Below are 23184 nucleotides of genomic sequence, written 5' to 3'. Positions count from 1 at the left end.
CCTTCTCACCATCTTGTTAAAACCTATCAGCTGCTCTTCACTAATGGGATCCATCAGATGTCTAGGTGGAATTGGATAGGGAACCTTGGGAACATAGACTCGAGATGGTGGAGTCTCAGCAGGTTCGCTAGGAGCAGTCACTCCAGAGCTAGCAGACTGCTCTGCTCTCTCTTCTGCGCCTGGAGCAGTCTCAGCGAACGGCTGCTCTATTGCATTACAGTGCTCAGTCCTAGGATTTTTATCAGTTCTTCCAGGAAGCGTCTCTTGTTGCCTCTTGACACTCTCAACTGTTTGAGCAAGCTGAACATCGATCTTTCTTATATGGATCGCAAGATTGTCATACTTGTTATTCAGCTCAGTGAACATGTTGCCCATCCTGGTGTCAATTTCTGTGGTTACCTGATTCAACACCTTGGCCTGAACCTGCTGACCCTGCAACAGCTGTTGCATCATCATACCCAGACCCTTCAGCTCATCTGGTTGACTGTTCCCGGTAGCTGGAACAGCATGCGGATTGCTCTGCGGTTGTCGCTGGTTCTGGTTCTGAATATGTCCGGCCGTAGGTTGTTCCGTGCTGAAAACGTGTCCTTGGTTGTTTTTCAGTAGCTGATCAACCTTGACAGTCAGCTCATCTATTTTCTGGGCGTCAGAACTGTTTCCTTTCTTGGAGCAATCACTCTCCTCTTTCTTATTAGCTGAGCTAGCAGCCATGTTCTCAATCAGCTTAAACGCTCCATCAGTGGTTTGAGTCATGAAGTCTCCATTGCTCGCAGAGTTTAGAGCACCTTGGTATTTCCAGTCCACTCCATCATAGAAAACGTCCAGGAGGTAATCATCATCAAATCCATGGTGAGGACATTCTCTGCGATAGTCATTGAAGCGCTCCCATGTGTCGCAGAAAGGCTCATCAGTGAGCTGTTTGAAGGAGGTGATCTTGTTCCTCAATGCAGCTGTTCTCGCCTTAGAGTAGAAATGGCTGAGGAACGCTGATCGGACCTGTTCCCATGAAGTGAGAGAGCCGGTAGGAAGAGAGTTCAACCACCGTGCAGCTTTTCCATCAAGAGAGAATGGGAATAACATGCACGTGATGTAGTCTGGTGGAACACCATTCACGCGAGTGAAACTGCAGACTTTTTCGAAGCTCTCAATATGCTCCATTGGAATTTCTGTAGAGAGACCAGAGAACACCTTTCTCTGTACTAGACCGATCAAAGCAGGCTTGATCTCGAAGTCCTGCCTGGTGCAGAGTGGAGGAACAATGGCAGAGCGCGTAGTAGGGATGTTACGCGGAAGGTTTCTCTGCCCGATTGGAACAGTCTGCGCCTGTTGTTCCTGCTGCGCGAGAGCAGCCTGTTCAGCAGCATCCTGCTGAGCTTGGATGGTCTGCTGCATTTGTTGCATCTGCTGCTGCATGAGTGCCATAGCCGCAGCGAGATCATCCTGATTGGCGTGATCACCCATAGTGGTGTCGGTTTGCCTTGGCTGTTGACGATTTGTTCTTTCTAACCTTGCTAGCTCCTGGTTGGTAAATGTAACTAACTCTCCTTGTGCGTTTCTCCGAGTATGTCTACTGGTCATGCACCTGGAACATTAGCTGCAACAAAAAGGATAAGGCAAGTTAGAGGTCTTAGACTAAATAAATAACCGAAAAATAAAGGTAAAAAGATGGTCCCCGGCAACGGCGCCAATTTGATATTGCGTGTATACGCACACCAAATAACCTAATGTGCACACTACCACAATCGAATGGTATGTCGATGTAGCACTTTAGGATTGAATCCACAGAGACCAACAATTACACTTTATCTTTATGGGATCAATATCAAGCTAAAACAATATGGGGGTTTTAAAGTTGAGGAATCGTAACAAGCAAGTAATAGATTGAATTAAAGTTTTCAGATGATTAAAAATGCTAGCCTAGGGTGGTTTGATCGGGTGTTAAACAAGTGTGAGCCAAACAATTATTCAAGTTTAATTAAGAGCAGTCTAGAACTCGGATCACTCAAGTAGAACAGCCCACTGTCGTGGAACTGCCCCCTATGCTGATCGATCTTGATACCTAAACTCTCGTTTGGATCAAGATGCGACAGCAAGCAATAGAGGTCAAGTCCGATATGTTCACAAAACACCCTAACATCTACTTTCGCTGGTTAGGGATGCAATGCTCATTCAAGTTATGTCTAGCAACCTATAACACTTTTGATGAATAGATTAAACCTAGAATCAGGCACTAAGTGGTTAACTTGATGCAAGCCTTAAGAACAACAATGAATGAAGACAATCGATTTATAACTTATTTATGTCAAGCTCACGGATCTAACACCCTAACACCCTAGACTAAGCAAGCTGACTACTCAGCCATGGAGCAAGAAAACACAGAGACAGAGACTGAATAAAACATGTGTAGATAAAATAGAATAAGGGTTCAGGGGGTTCTTCTCTATGGTGAGAGAGATGGAGCCTTCTCCCTTTACAAAGTATCAAATCACAAGTCTCCAACTCTAAGGTCTGGTTTCTTCTCCCAAAAACAGCGTAGAATAATCAGGAAAAACAGAAAAAGAAGATATATCAAAACCACAGGCGGCTGGGAGAGAAAATAGAGAGATTAGGGCAAATCCCGAAATAGGTTGTTGTTTCCTTAAAAATCTCTGCCGCTGGAACACTCCCTCGGAACAGTCACTCGGGTTGCTCTGCTATCCGGAACAGTCATCAAGACTGTTCTGCGTGAAAATCACCAAATTGCACTGTTTTCTGCCTCTTTTGTTCCAGCTGGTTCATCTCCCATCCAATGCAACTCCAGACCTGTAATGACTCGAAAAGGACTAGGAAGACTCGATAAAGACTTGAAAACCAATTTAAAAGCATATATACAAGATGTATAAAACACCATATATCAGAATTCAAGATAGCCAAGGAATTATCAGGCATCTAACTAGACTTATATACAGGGTTCTGCTTTCACCTTCCAATAAAAATCTAAATACACTCTAGCATATGTCCATATAAGTTTCTGTGAGATGAAAAATAAAATCTCTAACTCTCATGCCATTAGCATCATTAAAAGAGAGATTGAGAGCAAACCTTTCAGCTGTTGGACCAAGTCCTTTCAAAAATTCCTCAGCTTCTTCAGTTCTGCTTCTATCTTTCACCAAGCCCACTTTTGCCTTATCACAAGCCCTTGATTATATTTTCGATTTTTTTTTTCTGCTTTAGATTGTCACGAGCAGCTTTCCCAGCATGTCACATTACCATCATACTCATCACTCCCATCACAGCAATCTGAGCAAACCATTGGAATCGTTCAACGTTTTCTTCTTCCGTGTAGCATTGGAAAGAACATAGCTACATACCACAGATACCATCATTGACTCTAGAAGAAAACAAAACTAAAAGGAGATTGGCCTGCGAAAATAGAATTTTCCATTCGGACAAGCTGACGTACCTGGAGAGGTTTGGGTGCAGTTTCACTAGACACTCGCAGTTTACAAACCTGTATAATTATTTCCAAACAAATTGGCCCATTAGCTCAGTTGGTTAGAGCGTCGTGCTAATAACGCGAAGGTCGCAGGTTCGAAACCTGCATGGGCCAATTTTTTTTGTTGTTGCATTCCTTATTAAAACGTCGTCGGATCATGGTGATACAAAGGTATAAGTCATGGGCTCATATAACAGATAAGCCCAGACCTAACAATTAAGTCGCTTCTAGGGTTTATGAAGTCTTTACCTCTTCACCACTGTATATATATACTCATCTTCTTTGCTCTGTCACATATTCAATCAAATTGTTTCTTCTACGGCGCATCTATTTTCGATTTTTTTTTATTATACAAAAATCGTCTTTTTTCGTTTTCTTAAATCTAATTTAGAAGGAAAAAGCCTAATTTGCAATTACTTGATTCATGTGAATGGGTCAAGGAATCTATCGTTAGGCTAAATAGATGTTGGATACGTTTCTCTATCCTGTAAGCTTACGTACCTCCGTAAGCTTGCTCTGCCTCTTATTATCCGAAGCTTCTTTGTTTCTCTTACAAAGGATCTTTGGTGAATACGCAGATACATCTATCAATATCCCCTGTTGAATTTTTATTATTCTTTGATTATTAGTAACGTTAAATATTTGATGATGGTGAGGGTGATGAAAAAAATCATTCGGATTCCCAATGAATAAAAATGTGATTATTTACCAGCTACTTTTGACTCATCCATCATCAATCAATTCTTTTTGATTTGTTTTTAATTTTTAACTTTTATAATTTGTTTTTTTGGATTTGGCCAGTGATGCAATCAAAATATTTGCTACTCTTGATGAAGAAATTCATTTGATGATTCTTTAACCACCAAGATCTCTGAGGCCTCTTTTTATCGTGTCCCGATCTCCAATAATGATTTGTCTCATTATAGATTAGTAGACATCACATTTACAATGGTTATTTATGATTATGAGATGATTTAGCGGTTTGTGGTGAATATGTTTATGTCTTACAAATCATTAAGTATAAGTTTGAGAAGAAAAATGGAACAAAAATTGTACTTGTAACACCAGTATGTCAAGACCTTCAATTACTTGTTTTTTTCTATTCTTTTGTTGAGATTGGTTGAAGGTTTCTGGAACAATTTTATGTTCTTTTTTTTGTATGCGTCAACTAACAATATGCGAGTGCCAGGAGGTTGAAGAAGATTGGACAGCAACTATCTATTCGTACAAAATAAATAGCACGTCTGGAATAGATGCCTGATTTGATTTTTTTGTTTTACTTGGTAGTCAAAATAAGCATAAACTATAAATAAATAAAAGTTTACGGGTTTGACAAAAAAAAAAAATTTACGGGTTACTTTTTTTGGGTTACTTTCTTCGGGAGAATGAGTAGCATACCACAGATACACTCTGGAAGAAAACAAAACTGAAGTAGAATGTCCTGTTTTCCGACATTTGAACTTTCCTTTCGGACAAGCTTATGTACCATAGTCAGCAGATGATGTATATCATATGTCTTCTACACAATTTGCTCGTCAGTTTCGTCTGCACAATTGCGAACTCTAGTGAAACATAATTGTTCCATCCTTAGTGTATGTCAGCATATACATATCCAACGGTAACGAAACAAACCAAACGAGAAACATCATCAATGTGAAGACTATATCGCTGTATTATTCTGGACGATTAATTAGCAGAGAGAACCATATCGGTGTAATACTGGGGAAGATCTAGTCTAATTAGCAGCAGGGCCGGCTCATTGGGGAGGACAAGCGGTTCGACGGTCCCGGGCCCAAACCTGTGTCTCCCGTATAATACTAATTAAAAGGCCTAATTTTTTATAAATTTATATTTTTATATATAAAAAAATTATAAATATAATAAATAAAATTGAAAGGTGTCCAAAATTATTTGATATGTATACAGTTTTATTTTCATTACAAAATAAACAAAATATTACTGATTAAATTTAAAAAATATTTTAAATATTATCTGTATATAAATTTTAGAAGGTAAAAAAAAATTTCTTGCCCTAGGATTTCTAAAAGTGTTGAGCCGGCGCTGAATTTAGCAGAGTATGCTAATGTTGAGGAGAAACGGATCGTTCGATGGAGAAGATCTTGATGTAGAAGAATAATGGATAGGTAAGAAGAAGTGGAGACACAGGAATATGCTACTACTTTCATTTTTTTTGAGATTGAAACAGATTTGGCCACGGGGGAAGAACAATCAAGTGAGATAGAAGAAGTTTGGCAATACGATGCAGTTTTCGACTCTACATTTCGAACATGCCAAGGTCTTCGAAACCTGCATGGGCCATTATTATTTTTTGTTGCAGTTGTTTTGTAGAACGCCGTTGGATCCGTCTAGCCTACCAACCATCTCCTGATTTACGGGCTTATTAATAATGGGCTTATAACAGTATGTTTTACTGGTTAGCATCAGCAGTGGTGTCATCTCTCACAGAAGTTTCTTCGCTGTATATATTTATATAATTTACATTTTTAATTAACATTTAAATATAACAGCCCAAGACCGAACACCTTTCAGTTGAGTAACCTCTGCGAACATTCGATTTTCTATCCCTCCTCTTACTTTTCCTTCTCTCACCTACTTTTACCTTTATTTTATAAATTAACTGAAGAAAAACTTATGAAGAGAAACGTGACATGCTCCAAGGCATCTCATAATATCTTCATCACTGCATATATATATACTCAACTTCTCTGCTCTGCTCTGTCATATAAAATAGAAATTGTTTCTTATTCGGCGCATGTGTTTTATGGTTTTTTTTAAAAAAATCTTTTCTTGTTTTCTTCACCTTCTTCGTAATTTGGTTTGGAAAGAAGAGTCTAATTTGCATTTTTTTTTTGGTTTGCAATTACTTTACTCATGTGAATGGATCAAGGAATCTATCGTTAGTCTAAAGAGATTATGGATTATTTTGTATCCTGCATGCTTACGTACACCTTCATAAGCTTTCTCTGCATCTTAACCTCCCAAGATTCTTTGTTTTCTTTTGTAAAGAATCTTCGTTGAGTACGCAGATACATCTACCACTCTCCCAATCGTTTTTTATAATTCGTCCTTTTCTATTTTTTCGATTATTAATATCTTTTAAAACTTGTTAATTGTTTATATGATGGAACAAATCACTCGGATTCCCAATGATAAAAAATGTGATCATTATCAGCTACTTTTGACTCCATCATCAATCTTTCTTTTTTTTGGATTTTGGCCAGTGATGTTATAAATATATTTGCTACTTCTTGATGAAGAAATTCAATTGATGATTCTGTACCACCAAGATCTCTGAGGCCTTGTTTTTTTCTTTTCGATATTACATCTTTTACAGACCTCGCATTAATTACAAGGTTTAGTTTTTTTTTCTTTTTTTTTGAAACACTTACAAGGTTTAGTTTATCACATGTAAACTAGAATAAAATGAAATTAAAGTCAATAAATTATAAAATCAAAACTGTAAAGAAACGAACAAAAATTGTTTCGACAGCCTCAGTCCGTCCAGACATTTATCTAAGTAATTTTTGGATGGGCTGGTGTTTTGGAAATGATTTTGGTTTCGTGTTTGTTTACGGAAACGAAACGCTTGCGAAAAAATATTAAATATATGGTGGAACATCGCTATTACGTCGGACCTACGTGACTGTACGACAATCACTTTTGCCGCCCAAAGAACTGTTTTTGCAACATTGATGCGGAACACATGATGTCATCGCTGAAACATTCTAACGATGTGTGTGGTCCCTCTTTTAGTTCTATAGATCCTCAATAAATAGAGAAATAACATATATTTTTGATACCAATATGATTCTGAAAAATCTGGAACTTAACGGATACATATTTCATCTTTTTTATCAAGATAACCATCAACTAAAAATTAGTCCAGTAAAACTTGAAAATCATCCGATCTGGTTCAAGTTCAAACTTCAATGAATCTTTGATTTCAATTTTTTTTTATGAATTGATTTAGATTTAAATTTAATCCTTGATAGTTAGAGCACTATTTTACGTGGTATCTCTCTGTATATAATAACATACTATAATAAGTATATTATATAATTAAATATCAAATAAAAACAATTATTAATAGCTGGCTTCAGATTCTCTTTCCATTTCAGAAGCGTTTCTTTCTCTCACGACGAGCGTTTCTTTTACTTTTTCAATTTACTCTGTTTCTCTTTCTTACTTTTCTGATTTCTTTAGTTTTATCATTAAATGTTGGGTGAAAAACTCATCACTAATTAAATGATGCTCTAAAGAAACATTCTTTACAAACTCAGTCCACATATCATGAGTGACATATCATCATATATTAACTTTTGTAACGAATGAACTTTGGTAGGAAAGCATTTTACTTCCAACTAAGATCCAATGTTTTGAGGAGCTGAAAACTAACCGGGAAGTTAACATCCACAATTGATTAGGACTGGATATTTATCCGTTAAATTTGATTCAATTCGGTATTCGTTTCGATTCGATCCGAAAATTTCAGATATCTGTAAACTTTCGAAATAAACCAAATACTAAAAATCAATATTCGTTAAAATCGAAGCAAATCACAAATATTAAAATTTTGAAAAACGGATATCCGCTCTGACAATATATAAATACATGTATAACTTGATTATATTTAAAGTTTTAAATGTAAAAAAATATAAAATTATTATTCTAACATATGATTTGATAAATTATATTCACATAATTACTTATATAAAAGTATGATATAAAATTATTACATAAAAAGAAGAGAAAAGATTTATGACAATTATAATTTTTTTCTTAAATTTTGTGTTATTATAATTGTTAACTAAATTTAAATTTTTTACAAAATATGTAGATTCACTACTTTTTTAATTTTTTATATTATATATCATGCAAAAAATATATTTTACAAAACAATTTTGTATCAAACTTTTAAGATTATTTGCATTAGTCTAAACGGATGAGATATCCGTAAGTATTAGTAAATATCTACAAATATCTATTTATTATTTTGATATCCGTATTTTTCCAAAGCAAAACAAATAAAAAAATTAGATATCTGTAACATACAAAGCAAATCACAAATACCTTAAAAATCCGGATATCTGATCCGTGCCTAACCCTAGACACACTCGGTAATTTAAATACAACGAAAATTTCATTAAGTAAACAAGCTTTGAGACATTAGTGGCGGATTCAAAAATTTATTTTACCGGAATCGTATATATTTATATATATAATTTTCAAAAATAAAAAAATTATACTATTTGATTAGAAAACAACCATTAGTGCCACAGATTCTTTAGAAAATCGTATACTATTTGATTTATTTGATTATTTTAGAGTGTCAAGTGACCTCCTTTGGGCTTTAGTGGGTCCGCCCCTGGAGGCAATCGGCTAGGCTCATCAAGTCATGATCAACATAATTGAAATTTAGCCACGAAAACCTCATTCCACTACAAATATTATCCCCAAAAAAGAGTACATTTCTCGCTGCATTGCCTACCAAACTTGAAATGCAAACTCTTTTAACACAAGTATTGTGCTTAATGGCAAAGATCTGTCAGCAAACCGCACAAAGCGTCCATGATCAGCATTCTTATCACAGTCGATGTACTCAATGTTAGACACTAACTAACTTCGATAGATTCCGCCATCCTTTTGACAAAACACTTGTGGTGAAGATTGTAAGGAAATGTGAAAGTATCCGCAGGAAGAAATCACCAGGAAAGAAACGGCAATTGTCCATGAAACTCTCGGCTACAACCTTATAACCAAGATATCCTTTCATTGGCCACGACTTTTGATGCTTCAGCTATTCAGTTTAATCCCCTCTCGTCAATAGATGAGCAGATTGCGTATTTTTTAAAATGTTAAATTTATTCGATTCAAAACATTTTTACAATAATTGCATTACTAATTCAAGAGTTAGTCAACTACGAATTAGTAAATCAAAACTGAGATAACATGTGCAGTGGTCATGACATTCTTTTAGAAACAATACATACAGTCATTGCTTTCAAGTATCCTTTCCGTCCCCATTGTTTGGCTTGTCGAGAAAAACTTTCATCAAAGCAGGGTTCAAACCTGCGCGGGCGAAGCCCAACAAATTTCAAATCCGTGTCCTTAAGCACTTGGACATTTTGACTGTTGTATTATTGGTGCAACTATATCTATGTCAAGTCAAAAAGAAGAAAAAAAAACTTCAAAAAAAACTCAGTGAATGTCGACTAATCATTCTAACTATAAAATATAGAGAAGAGAAATGAGATAAACAGAGCAAATGGTTTAAGAGATGCAAACAAACTGCTTTTAAAATGAGATGGTTTCAGACTTTCATCCAAACACAAGCTGGCATGTCGTCGAACCTCTAGACAAAAGTGCCAACTCCGTGAGGATTCGATGTTTATTCTCCAAACTGGTGGGTTTTGGTGAGATAGTCGCTGTCTTTAGACGCCTTGAATGTTTCAAGAGAAACGTTGCGAGTTCTTTCTCTACCTGCCATCCTCTGTAAGTTGTCCACTCGAAAGTTTCAAGACTGAACATCAACGATTCAGGAATAGAACTTGGCTCATCCCAATGATCTATTCGTGCTCCAAAAATACCACCAGATCTCTGAATATACAATAAACCAGCCACTACTATATACTATGAGATGATATCGCCAAAAAAAACCACAAAGTTGTAAGGGTAAAGTTTCTTTACCTCGTTGAGTCTGAGAGCTCGAAGTTTCGGAGAATGTTTGAGAAAATACATAAGTAAATCCCATTCCGTTTCACATGTGCAAAACTCCAAGTCCACAAGCTGGTGGAAGATCTCACCAGTAGGAAAAGGAGACTACAATAATATCACAAACGACTATTAAAAAAGCTATGTAAATTGTTATACTTTTTTATTTCTACTTTCAAATAAAAGTAATCTTACCTGTTCGCCTAAACATAACGAGAGACGTTTAACTGATGTGAAAGAACTGAGTATATTGTCGGTATTCCAATAGATAGCTTCAAGATTTGCATCCACGAGCTCCGGCATTTTCTCGACCATACATCCGTTACTGCAATCATTGATCTCTAGGAACTTCAAAGAAGGAGCATTCATCACAAACTCAGAAATGCCGTCATGAGTACCCCATTTTCCATCGAAGATTAGCTTTTGTAACGAAGGCACATTTATAGAAAATATTGTCACATTGTCATTCTTTACTCGGTTCACGTCCAACTCTTGAAGAATTTTGCAGCTTGATAAAAGCTTTTGAGGAGTTTCGTCGTCTATGTAAATCACACAACTAAGTTGCAATGTCTTGAGGAGCTGAAAACAAACCGGGAACGTGACATCCACAAGCGATACATCGGTGAGTTTAAGTACCACGAGTGTTCCACAAGTAAACAAACTCTGAGGCAATTTGCTAGGCTCATTGATAGTATTATGAGGCCAATAGTCGAAACTGAGTTCACGCAAACCTCGTTTCACTGCAGTTCTAATCCAAAACCCGATATCTATGTCGCTGCATTTCCTACGGATATTGAACTGCAAACTCTCTAAGACAGGAGCTGTGCTTAACAGCAAAGATCTGTCCACAAAACTCACAAATCTCCCATGGTCAGCGTTCCTGTCGCAATAGGTGTACTCGAGTTTATGAACCAACTTCCAAAGATATTGCCATCGTTTAGACAAAACACTTGTGGTCAAGACATCTTTTGTAGGAAGCAGTGAAAGTATCTGCAAAAGGAAATCATCGGGCAAGAAACTGATCCTGTCCATTAGAATTTAGAAAAACCCTAGCTTTCTCAATTTCACCATGAAGCCCTAAGCAACAAAGCTATCAAACTAAACCAAAGCCAGAAAAGAAAAGACTGAAACTACACGACAACAAAATGAACTAATCCGATGGTAGACACTTTTTAACTAAGTAGTATAAGAAACCCTATTTAGTTATGGATGCAATCTTTTTGTTCCCTCAAGATTTTTTTTTTTTTGGCATATTAGATATTCGGATTTCACTTTAATCTCATCATCTTATTGTTTGATCAAATTGGGCCTCGCGAAAAAGAAAAAGAAAAGGCTTCCAATGAACTTGAGTTTCGAATCAAAAACACTTTCACATGGTTGTGATAACATGAATTAACCAATATAATAGGCAACATAATTCTGGTATAATATAAGATAAGGTCCTTAAAATAAATATCAATAGTATTAAAACAAAAACACTTAGTCTAGCTTGGACTATTATATTTATTCAACTAGGGGCACTGCTCCACGCAAGCGCGATGTTGTGGACAAAGTTCTTGTTTCATCTCAATATTTGCTAGGGTTATGATAGTTGTGAATTTTGCATTTTAGGTTGATCATTGTTTTTTAAGTTTTTTTTATAGTTATAGAGTTAGAGTTGTGATGATGAACTGTGTATTCATTGTTCTCCACTAATGAATGACTAAACTGTGTCAGTAATGAGATTGATATAGTTCGTGGTGTTGCTTGTTGTGTCACTGAGACTTATTGTTTGTCTTTTAAAATTTGTTTCTTGTACTGTTCGAGAGTACATAAATTATATTAAGATTGTTGAGAGTATATTTTGTTTCTGGATATTTTTTCTCCAGTTTAGTTGTGTAAACTTTGTGTATTAAGTAATAATTTTTATTATCCTTATTATGTTTGTTATATTTTTTTTTTTAAACTTATTCTTTTACCAGACCTTTAAAACAAATACATGAAGACTTGTAGAAATAACTATAAAATGAGTGACAATTCTGAGTATTTGAGCTTAATGGGTTTTAAACGAATTTATGTATTTCTTATAAGAAGACAATAGCATTGGCATGTTGACATTGGACATGTAAGCTATTTTCATATGACAAGAGGAGTGAGCAGGTGGCGATGTTGTTGCCGTCTTTGTGTCTGTCGGGATTGTCTCTTGTATCTTCTCGTGTGGCTGTGTTTGTTTCTCTTTTATTTGATGGGTAATATGTAAATAAAAATCATTGTTATTTGTATATATCAGAGTTTGTAACATACTCTACTTTTTTGGAATGTGAAATTTAGGATTCTAATAAATATATAAATAAATACTTAAAAATAAAAAAAAAATAAAAAATGGTTTCAAACATAATTTTCGATTTTTAAAAGAAATTTTGAAAAAAACCAATTTCGAAAAAAAAAATTCAAAAAAATTATATAAAGTTCGAATTTGAAAAAGTATAATTTGAAAACATAATTTTTTCTAAAAGTAATGATTTATTATATATAGAACAAGAGTATAAAAGTCTTTTGCCACTTAATAAAAAAGTATTTTTGAAAATGTACTTTTAGTGGTGTAAAGATGAATAATGGCACCATGAAAGTGGTAAACAAGAAAATTCTCCATAAATATTTATATATTTAGTATGATTTTGTTAGATTTTTTATCAGCAAATTTGTAATAATTTAAAATAAAATTAAAACAAGTAAAGTTGTTATATGTGTTGATTATATAAGATATGATATTTTAATGATGCTAAAATGTTAATTGGAATAAATGAAATATGATTTTTTAGGGAACTTCTATTTTTTTTTTTTAAAATAACACATTGATAGAAATCATGACTTCTGGTTTAATAGTATAAAAGTATAAATAAAATTAATATGGAGCAGGTTATGTAAATGAATTATCTTATCTTCACAAAATGTATTCATGTAAATTTTAATATAACTATCTATACTTTTAAGAAAATAGGTTCAATAATTATCCTCTCGGTGGCCACCTCTTCGGTGCATTTCTTCGAGTTTGGCTAATAATATTTCGGGTATGTATATGTTTTTTTCCTTCCTACGAGATTTATTCTTACATTTCATTGTAGGTACAAATCAGATGTTTTGGTTTAGGTTCGGTTTGGATTTCGGGTTACAGATGTTATGAAAAAAATGCTCTTATATAAAGTTTTCACCGAATTATTATCCCGCACTTTGAAAACGCGGATTAAAATTTAGTTACATATTAAAATAAAAATCATAACTTTTTCAGGTGTGATTTTTTAATATATGTTTTTTAAATTGGACCGTCAATATACTGTTGTATGTACCTAATAATATTCTAACAATAATTATATATTATTATTTGAATTTCCTAAATCCATGAGAATCTTCCAAAAAATCTTAGTCCAATATTCTTATTATAACATTAAGTTTAATAATTAACTAGATTTTATCCTTTTCTATACTAAAATATTTTAGTTTATACAACAAAAACTTTCAATAATTTAGTGTTATGTATTATCTAACTCTATCATACTTATGTTTAGCTGACTTATAATATTATTTCTATACAATGTTTATGATATCTAATACATTTCACTGTGTATTTGTTATTTGTCATGAGTTTATTACAGATATTTATATTGGTGTAAAAATTAGGTAGCTCAATATTTTAATGACATATCGTATGGCTAAACCAAAATGTTTATATTCTGAATAGATCAATTTTATAATTTTTATTTAATTTCATCATTTTATAAATTTTGTATTCTTGTAATAAAATTTATTTTGAAAACCTTATTATGTAACAATGCTATTTTACATAAATTTTTGTTTATTTCTAAATTTCATATATATATATATATATATATATATATATATATATATATATATATATATATATATATATTAATATAGATTTAATTTATTTGCAACTACATAACAGATAAGTTATTTTGGGATAATGCTAAAAAGAGAAAAATATTTTTTAAAAAAAACTATGATATATTATACTTGCAAAATAATTTCATAGTAAAGGTCGTATTTAGAGGTATTTAGTTAGTTTGTAATTCAGATTTGGTGTGGTTTCTTTATTTTAGTAGATATCAAGCATATTTGAAAACTAAAGATCTTATTTATAACTTATTTTTCATGAATATATCTCTAAAATTAAAATTTCTGAAAATAAGATAAAGACTACATTTTTTTGGAATTTTGTTTTGAAATAATTTTAACAGTTGACTAAGGCTACATTCACTGTAAATACAAATTTAACCATTAATAAGGAAACTAGGTTGGTGTTAAAAATGAGTGACATAAATTGTAATGTTACATGACAAAAGCATTTCAAGTTGATTGTCTAAATTAAAAAAAAAACACACATCAAATAAATCTTTAATTTTAGATTTTTATTTTTAAACTTGAAATAGAAATGAATATTTCTTTCTAGCAAAATATTTTAAAAATCTTTCTGTGATTTATTTTTGAAATTAATCAATTTAAATACTTATTAACATTAAAATATAATTAAAATAATTTTATTTTTCGTTTATAACTCAAAGTTTATTCTTTAGCAATGTTGCATAGTTGTATAAAGATTATTGAGTTTTTAGCATTACTAACCAACTGCGTAGGATGTTAGACCATCTCAATACATTTCTAAATTTTTTTTAAGAAAATAAGAAATGTTATCATAGATATAATTTTGTTCTAATGTATATCTTTGTAATAGATAAATATTAAATACTTACAATGAAAGTAAAATTCATCTCTATGTAAAAGTGATTCGAAGAGAATTATGGAGATGAGTTGAAAACACCTAAAAAAACAAACTTTGAGCATTACTCCAGTATATATAGAACAGAAACGAATGATCATATGATCAACAAGATATATAATAATATTCTAGAAAATATCATATAGTTTTATATCTTATGATATTAATGTTTCATGTTGGTTAATTCTTATTCGGTACTGCAAAATATCATATAGTTGGAGATATTCCGTTTTGTTGATTTCTTTATGGTACATATGCATAAACAAGTAAGATAATGTATCATGTATTACAAACAGAAGCTGTTTGAATGTTAAGGAAATCTACGATCAGTAATATGGGAGACAAATTTTATCTCTGCTCTTTATTAGAGCACCTCCATTGGAGGTATTTAGATGGGTTCTCTAACACAGAAAAAAATAAAAATAAATGAATAATAAGAAAGAGAAATTAGAGAAGTTCTAAAACACACACTTTTAAGAACCAAATGAAAAATAGTGCATCTCACTTGTTTATCAATCATTGGTCAGTTGTTCATTATAAATTTAATTTAAAAAACATAACTAATTTAAATTAAAAATACTAATAATTTATTAATAAAAGCCTTAGTGCTAAGTATTAGCACTTTTATGGTTGGAGGTGCTCTTAGTTCTTATAATATATTATCTATAAAGCCATGCATGATCTCTTAAAGAATATCTCTAAAAGAACTACAAGACCTTCAATACTCAGAAACAAACAAGAAGGTATATATAATGAACACAATAAATTATTCGAGAAAGGATGTTGCGAAGATACGGTCCATCGACTAAGCAACCATGAGTAGTTCAAAATTGAGTCTATCGTGATATTTATCCCACCAAAACCCAATAATATCGCCAGTCTTGAAACTTCTTTTTGCGAGGATGGAACCCCAACCGCAAAACTTGAAATTTCCATCACGTTCTCTTCTCAGGGTATGAGTTGTTGTGATCTTTGAATCGTAATCGAACAGATCAACGAACTCCACCGCGTTATGTCGTGACAATGCTGCACAACGATCTTTACTCCACCAAGGAAACAAGTTGGCTTCTACCAACTCTTTGGGCATCGTTATCGTAACACTCGAGCCTGTGTCTGATTCTTTCAACGTTATCAGGATGTTCAATTGGTTGTTTGGATCAAACGGCTTGTCTCGACACTCCACAGTTCTGGCCATGATTCTTTGTTCTTTGCTCGTAAAAGCTCTATGTAAGGTTTGTATTGAAGAATTTGTTTATGGGTGTAGGGATATATATAATAATAATAATTTTCGTGGGTGATTGTAATTAAGAGTTTGTGACTTTAAAATGATGTGATTTTCTTCCATATCTTTTATTCACATTTATTGAACATTTATATTTTAGTACCAGCTATTAAACAAAATTTTATATTGTTCTATAGTATTTCAGTTAATATTATGACAGATATTAATGATATGGATATTTTCTTATTCAATTGTCCCTAACATGTGTAATAGTAAATAATATTTTGGTATATTATCATTTACATAGTATAATTACTAAGGTAAAAACTATATATTATATACTTGATTCTTTCTACAATATCCGAGAAAATATAGAAAGAAATCCATTTTTTTTGTTAGACATATCTGTTGGTAACTTATTTTATTGTATTAAAACATATTTATTACCTTGATATAGTTATAAATATTACAATTTATGTAATAATTATATACTTTATTGTGAAAAATAAAATTGTTGAAAAAATAATAACAAAATTTTGTTTTCTTAGATTTTTCTCAATTCACTATATCAAATCAAATGAAAAAGGGGTTGAAGCTCTAAAGTTTACTAGAGCTTGACGTGCGGGTGTTGTTTCTTATTTTATTTTTTTATAAATGGTTTAATAGCACTTTTAAATACATAAGTTTTGTTTTGTTTAGTTTTAGATTCTTACACATCAGAATTGAATCCACCCGGACCTAGAAAAACCCAATTTTAACTCCACCCAAAAATTTATAATATCCGAGCGGAATATAATTTTAAAACCCAAAAAATTAAAATACCTAATTGATTATGTAAACATATAAAAATTTATTTATCCAAACATTTAGAATTATTATAGTTTAACACGTAAAATAAATGAAGTAGTTAAGAAGTGTGAGAAAAGAAAGTAAAATATATAATAAAATAATTAAAATAGTTAAGATCTGTTTTGTAATTATGTAATAAATCCTGTCAGATTATTTGGAAAATAGTAATTAATAAAATAATCAAGATGAATGAAACTAAATAAATAAAAGATATAATAAATCTGTTGAAAATATGGTTAGTTCTATTTGTAATTCAGTTTTAATAATGGAATACATATGACAAAAAAATATGTGAGATATAGTTGACAATTTAAGAGAAAAATAAAATTACTTAATATAAACTATTATTATGTTTAGAAATGCCATTTAAAACAATGATTTAATACAAACAAAATTTTAAAATATATATACTACCATTTATACAAAACAATTATCAATTTATATAAAACTTGAATCAAACACCCACACGAGTGTGCAGGTCTAATTCTAGTATACACTTTAAATGACATGATTTTAAGCGTGAATTGCAAGATTAAAAACCAAAACAAATCTTGTGCTAGTAAAGTTTTTGATTTGGTATCAAATGGGTTTTGATGATTTGCTAAAATATAGGAATAAATTATGGAAGGTCAATTATTTTCAGAAATTAATAAATGATAAGTTTTGATTTTGAACCAAATACATGCTACTGGTTTAATCGTATTGTTTTGATTTTTGTAAATCATGATATAAAATATGATTGAAAAATCATATTGTTAAGTTTTATTAATCAACTAGGATAAGACATTCTTGCGCATGATAAATTTATATAAAAATTATTTTAAAAATATTATATGGAAATATACATTTATATTCTTGATTGAATTAATATTTTGGTCTTTAAACAATTTTTTTTTAATTTTTTGTTAATTGCATAATCTGTTTAGTGATGAGCTGATCCCATTTTTAATAAAATTTTAGGTCAAAAAATCATTTACCGCATAAGAGCCTAACGTTTAGGTCAAAAAATCTCGGATCTATATGATTACAATGAAACTATGTCAGCTCGGTTTTATATCATGATTTAGTAATTTAAAAATTAATTATGGTTATGAGAAGTTTACGTTCACATCTCAATCCTATATATCTTCAATATTTTTTTTATTTTGGTTATTGTTCGATATAAATATTAATTTCGAAGTTTATTCTCATTTTGTTTGTCTGTTTTGACCTGAGATTTAGAAAATGCTTATGATTTAAAATAATTAAAGAGATACATACTTAGGTTAACTTCTGCACCTTTTGCAGAATAAATATTTTATATTTATTATTTTTATGTTTTCTGCATATTATGAATTAATAAAATAATAAGTATTTATATTAAATAACTAATAAATCAGTTACTATTATGTAATAAATTAGCGTGGACATATAAATCAAACTATCACTCTTATTTATTTGCAATCATTTTAGGGTAAATAAATAAAAAAAAACAATCTTATCTATTGTATATGATATATAATTATATTTAAATGATATTAACATATATATAGTAATTTTTTAATATGGATATTTATTAAATGAAGTTTCTACTCATATGATTTTATATATTTGTATATTTGTGTAACAAAAGTTTACACCAACGATTATTTTTAATGTGGGATAATGTCAATAATTTGTAATCATTTAAAAAAAACAATGAAGATTTCAAAATTGAAATATTAACTTTTCAATATATGTTCAATGCAAATATCAAAATATAAGTATACATTTTCATATGATGTATAGTTTAATTTAAACGATATGAAATATATATATATATATATATATTAACAAAAAAACCTATTAAAATAAAATTATTTCTTCATATGATCTTATAATCATTGTATCTTAATATAGAAATAATTTAAACCGTGATCATAAAAGTTTATGTGAGACGACTTTTAACAGTGTTAGTAATTTATACTCGTTTTGAAAAATTCAAAATACTACATATACAAAACACAATCTAGATTTTTATTTTATGATTGATGTAATTATGTAATTTATTTTAATAATAAAGAAACAAACAAAAATGATAAAAAGTATACAGATTGTTATCAAATCTTTATTGTTTAAAATCATTAATTGCTAAATATATATATTTTAATCACAATATGTAATTCAATAGGTTTTATTTAAGGAAAACATGCGAAACAATAAAGATTTGATATATGCGACTAACTATAGCCTGCGAAATATTATTTTGCTAGAGGTATAATTTTTAGACTATAATTTATATAAGGTGCTCTAGAATTCTTTGAAATATGTTTTAGAAAGCATACACAAGTACCACATAGGATAGGGTTTTTTTTTTAATTTTTACAAAATTTAGGTTAAAAAATCCTCAATTAATATATAGGGATTACATGGGTTTGTATCTATGTAATTTGATGGTTTTGATTCTCCATACTGATAAAAACTGAAAGTGTTACAACCTTGCAATGCGATGTAGACGGAGAGAAAGGAAGGTTATATATAATTTTCGTGGGTGATTGTAATTAAGAGTGTGTGACTTTAAAATGCTGTGGTTTTCTTCCTTTTATTTTATTCACATTTATTGAACATTTTCTATTATATTATCAACTTTTGAATCCAAAATTTACATATTCTATAGTGTTTCAGTTAAATATTTTTACATATACAGTATTAGTGATATATATAGATATTTTATTATTCAATCGGCCCTAACATGTGTAATAGTAAAGTATATTTTGGTATATTATCATTTACATAGTATAATTACTAAGGTAAAATATTTATATTAGTTACTTGATTCTTTCTACAATAAGAAAAAAGAAAAAATCTATTTTTCCTGCAAAACATCTGTTGGTGACTTATTTTATTGTATTAAAACATATATTTATTACCTTGATATAATTATAAATAGTACAATGTATATAATAATTATATACTTTATTGTTAAAACTAGGAAAATCGTTGAAGAAAACACTAATAACAAAATTTTACTTTCTTAGATTTTTCTAAGGGAGATATTTGAAAAAACACTAATGACAAAATTTTACTTTCTTGAGAAAACATGTTGCCAAGTCCTCAAGAACAGGACAATTAGCTAAAAGCTTGTTGATAAATTCCTCACTCGGGTACTTCATCTTTACAAGGCTCAAGTTTTTAAAAGATGGGAAAGAAGCTGGCAAGGAAGACAAGAGTCATGTTACTTAGTTTCAACGTCACAAGCATCCTACATCCTCCGGCATACCAGCTCCATGGAAGTAATGACCGGAGTCAAAATGCAAGGGCTATTAATGTCGATATCTAACTCATGCACAGAGCGTTTTAACCCATACCCCAATATCTACAGCAGTACCAGACTCCCGATCAGGTTTTAAACGCAAACATTCTAAAACTGGAGCCTCGTGTCAGCAAAGAACAGTAAAATTATATATTCTTGCAGTTACAATTTGTGACTAAATATTTACGTTCTTAGAAAAATATGTTAGCCCTTTAAAATTGGGCAAAATTATGTTAACTTCCAAGCGTTTTATCAGATTTTTTTTATGTTTGACAACCAAAAAACATACATCTTCATTTTAGCTTTGGTTTGATCTTCATTTCAAAATATTCTGACCAGAAATTTAAATTTTAAAATTCTTACAAACATCAGGGGTCGAGCGAGTCAACGTCTAGTGTATGTTTAAATTGCTAAATAACATCTTTGGACCCGACAGTCATTGCCAAAAAAAAAAACGTACGCAGATATTCTTCTTGACTACTAGGGATGATGATGCTCTTATGTATTTTTCTTCTAGGCAGAGAATAAAGAGGAAACATAAGAAATTCATAACCCTCAATTAATTAGGAAAAGAAAGGGAAAAGAAAAACAGCAAAAACTGTAAAAAGCATATCTGATGAGATTCAGATCGAAAACCAACAAGATGTATAGCTTCAGTCGAATGCTAGATGGCAGTTGGGTGAACGCCTAGAGAACAAAGATAACTCCTTGAGCATCTCAAGTTTCTTGTCGGAGTCAGTGGCTTCCGAGGAGATAGCCACCTTCTTCAAACATCTTCCATTCCTTAATATGAATGCTGCTACTTCTTTTTCTTCTTCTGTTCCTTGATAGTTTACCCATTTAAGAGTTTCAAGACTCGATATCAAACATTCAGGAACTGATTTCGGTTCATTCCAGCAGGGGCGCGGTTGATCATCACGTATGTCATGACACTGGTATCAAATGACGGGACAGATGCAGTGCGTTACAATCAAGAGAAAAATGAATTATTTGAGATGAAATATAAGTACCTGTCGGAGTTTGATGGCCCTTAACTTAGGGGAATCTCTGAGTACACACATAAGTAGATTCAACCATTCTGTCGCACATGTGCATATCTTTAAATGCACAAGACGGTGGAAGACACTACCATCAGAATATGCATCCTGCAATAAGAAAACAGAATAAAAAACATGCAATATTAATGGCAACATGTTTTCTCACAGGAAGACTCTTTCTGATGATGGAATAATGAATACCTTTGAGTATGATAAGCATAAATCGAGACGCTTCACTGAAGTAATAGAACTCAGAATTTCAGTTGAAGGGTAATGATTAACGAAAACATCTGCGTCTATAATATTAGGCATATCTTTCTCAACGATACAAAAACTGCCACTATAATCATAAAGGTTCAATAGCCCCAAAGAAGGAGCATCTATCACAAATCCATCTTCATCTTCTGTACATCTGTCTGATGCTTTATACAAAGATGCAGTCCTGAGGGAAGGAACCTTAACTGTGAAAATCGTAACATTGTCATCGTTACATTGTTCCACTTCCAAATCTTCAAGAACATGACAACTGGATAAAAGCCTCCTGACAAACTCATCACCGGGGTACTTCACAGATAAAAGCCTCAAAGTTTTGAGGGTTGAGAAAGAAGGCAAGGTAGAAGCATCCGTAAGAGTCACACTCGTTAAATTCAAAGTCACAAGCATTCCACAGCATTTGTATAAACTCCTTGGGAGTATAACAGGAGTTGTACTGGAATCACAGTCGATATTGATTTTCAGGTAACGCACACGGCGTTGAACAGCAATTGTAATCCATAATACAATATCAAGGACATCAAAAGTTTGAGTAAGTTCGAACTGCAAAGTTTCTATCGGTGCCTCGTGCAGAATCAAAAAATAGTCAACAAAGCGCGAAAACCTTCTAGTATCGATATTTTGATAGCTATCGTCGTCGTCGTCGTCGAACACAAGTTTTGGCACTGACTTCCAAAGAGGCTGCCAACGTTTTGACAAAACCATAGTGGCCACAACATCATTAGCAGTAGGCAGTTCTGACAGTATTCTCAAGAGAAGATCTTCAGGCAATTGACTTATCAAATCCATGATTTAGCTGTCAAAGCGAGAGAAGTCCCAAACCAGACACGAAAAACCTAAAAACATTGAAAATACAACACAAGGAATGTTAAATCGTAAAGTATGTGTGTTTCTCATGAAACTTTCAAATAATCCATAAGAAACAACACAAGGTTGGAAAAAAAAGTCGAAGTAAACCCTAGCGTGGTACACAAACCACAAAGATTAAAGAGAAAACAAAACCAAACTCATCGACAGCTAAAAGCTTCAGATTATTGTTCACAATATGACTTCTTTGAAATCGAACAAGTACTTGTACTTGGAATCAGAAGAGATACATAGAATAGGTAAATACCTAGAAAGTGGAAAACCCTCCGGTGACACCTTCTTTCTCTTGAAATATATATGAAACAAAATATTTTAATTTGATTTGATTCAGATTTCCAGTAAAAATTAAAATCAAAGACTTTTAAAATTTTTTTTTGCATCCGAGCTCAGGTTAAAAGTTAGAAGGATTAAAATTGTTTATATCCTTAATGTATAAAATATATAAATTACCTACAAAATAAAAATGAATTTAAATTATTTTGATTAAATAAGTGGTTAAAATTAATAATAATAAGAATTATCCAAAATCTAAATATATATTTTAAATAAAAAAATAATTCATATATATTGTGTTGTTATCTGAAAATTATTAGTTAATAAAAAGTAAAAAAAATTAAGAAAAACAGAAAGCACAGATAACTAAATATTAATGAAATAATATTCTTAATTTTATATAATTGAATA

General features: G+C 31.6%; 3 protein-coding genes and 6 non-coding genes across 11 annotated transcripts; 6 read left to right on the top strand and 3 right to left on the bottom strand.

Annotated features, from left to right (window-relative positions):
• The first annotated feature begins 841 nt into the window (after positions 1 to 841).
• Positions 842 to 948, top strand: LOC117132234. Its single transcript, XR_004455794.1, has one exon. It is a non-coding gene; the product is annotated as a small nucleolar RNA R71 (small nucleolar RNA).
• A 1441-nt stretch (positions 949 to 2389) lies between these two features.
• LOC103851835 (FBD-associated F-box protein At5g56370) lies at positions 2390 to 15783 on the bottom strand. Of its 3 annotated transcripts, XR_004454879.1 has the most exons (4): positions 10403 to 15783; positions 10184 to 10315; positions 3351 to 10093; positions 2390 to 3279 (listed from the first exon to the last, which is right to left on the bottom strand). XR_004454879.1 is itself a non-coding variant. In XM_033283933.1 (3 exons), exons 1-3 carry the CDS (start codon positions 11237 to 11239, stop codon positions 9815 to 9817), a joined length of 1278 nt encoding a protein of 425 aa, XP_033139824.1. In that variant the 5' UTR covers positions 11240 to 15783; the 3' UTR covers positions 2390 to 9814. The 3 variants fall into 3 exon arrangements, 2 of the variants coding, with proteins under 2 accessions (XP_033139824.1, XP_009126949.1); XM_033283933.1 differs by having other exon boundaries at positions 2390 to 10093; positions 10154 to 10315; XM_009128701.3 differs by having other exon boundaries at positions 2390 to 10093.
• On the top strand, positions 3516 to 3589 carry TRNAI-AAU. Its single transcript has one exon. It is a non-coding gene; the product is annotated as a tRNA-Ile (tRNA).
• Positions 4127 to 4202, top strand: LOC117132274. The gene has a single exon (XR_004455834.1). It is a non-coding gene; the product is annotated as a small nucleolar RNA R12 (small nucleolar RNA).
• LOC117132208 lies at positions 4271 to 4354 on the top strand. The gene has a single exon (XR_004455768.1). It is a non-coding gene; the product is annotated as a small nucleolar RNA SNORD24 (small nucleolar RNA).
• On the top strand, positions 6609 to 6679 carry LOC117132275. The gene has a single exon (XR_004455835.1). It is a non-coding gene; the product is annotated as a small nucleolar RNA R12 (small nucleolar RNA).
• Positions 6712 to 6795, top strand: LOC117132209. The gene has a single exon (XR_004455769.1). It is a non-coding gene; the product is annotated as a small nucleolar RNA SNORD24 (small nucleolar RNA).
• Positions 15784 to 15786: 3 nt separating the features above from the next.
• Positions 15787 to 16176, bottom strand: LOC103851833 (putative B3 domain-containing protein At4g12617). The gene has a single exon (XM_009128700.2). The coding sequence runs from the start codon at positions 16174 to 16176 to the stop codon at positions 15787 to 15789; it is 390 nt and encodes a 129-aa protein (XP_009126948.1).
• A 124-nt stretch (positions 16177 to 16300) lies between these two features.
• LOC103851832 (putative FBD-associated F-box protein At5g50270) lies at positions 16301 to 23098 on the bottom strand. Its single transcript, XM_033283936.1, has one exon. The coding sequence runs from the start codon at positions 22420 to 22422 to the stop codon at positions 21523 to 21525; it is 900 nt and encodes a 299-aa protein (XP_033139827.1). The 5' UTR covers positions 22423 to 23098; the 3' UTR covers positions 16301 to 21522.
• Positions 23099 to 23184: the final 86 nt, after the last annotated feature.

Source organism: Brassica rapa, chromosome A02 (genome assembly GCF_000309985.2).
Source record: "Brassica rapa cultivar Chiifu-401-42 chromosome A02, CAAS_Brap_v3.01, whole genome shotgun sequence".
NCBI lineage: Eukaryota > Viridiplantae > Streptophyta > Magnoliopsida > Brassicales > Brassicaceae > Brassica > Brassica rapa.
The sequence above is the reverse complement of the archived record's forward strand: the minus strand, read 5'-3'. Positions and strand labels throughout refer to the sequence as shown.

What these genes read in the sequence shown, in the direction of transcription:
- LOC103851835 (XM_033283933.1), bottom strand. Translation starts at nt 11,239, where the DNA reads ATGGACAGGATCAGTTTCTTGCCCGATGATTTCCTTTTGCAGATACTT. An exon ending in CGTTATGTTTAGGCGAACAG is followed by an intron (nt 10,316 to 10,402) that starts GTAAGATTACTT and finishes ATATTATTGTAG; the next exon opens with TCTCCTTTTCCTACTGGTGA. An exon ending in TTTACCCTTACAACTTTGTG is followed by an intron (nt 10,094 to 10,153) that starts GTTTTTTTTGGC and finishes TTGTATATTCAG; the next exon opens with AGATCTGGTGGTATTTTTGG.
- LOC103851832 (XM_033283936.1), bottom strand. Translation starts at nt 22,422, where the DNA reads ATGGATTTGATAAGTCAATTGCCTGAAGATCTTCTCTTGAGAATACTG.
- LOC103851833 (XM_009128700.2), bottom strand. Translation starts at nt 16,176, where the DNA reads ATGGCCAGAACTGTGGAGTGTCGAGACAAGCCGTTTGATCCAAACAAC.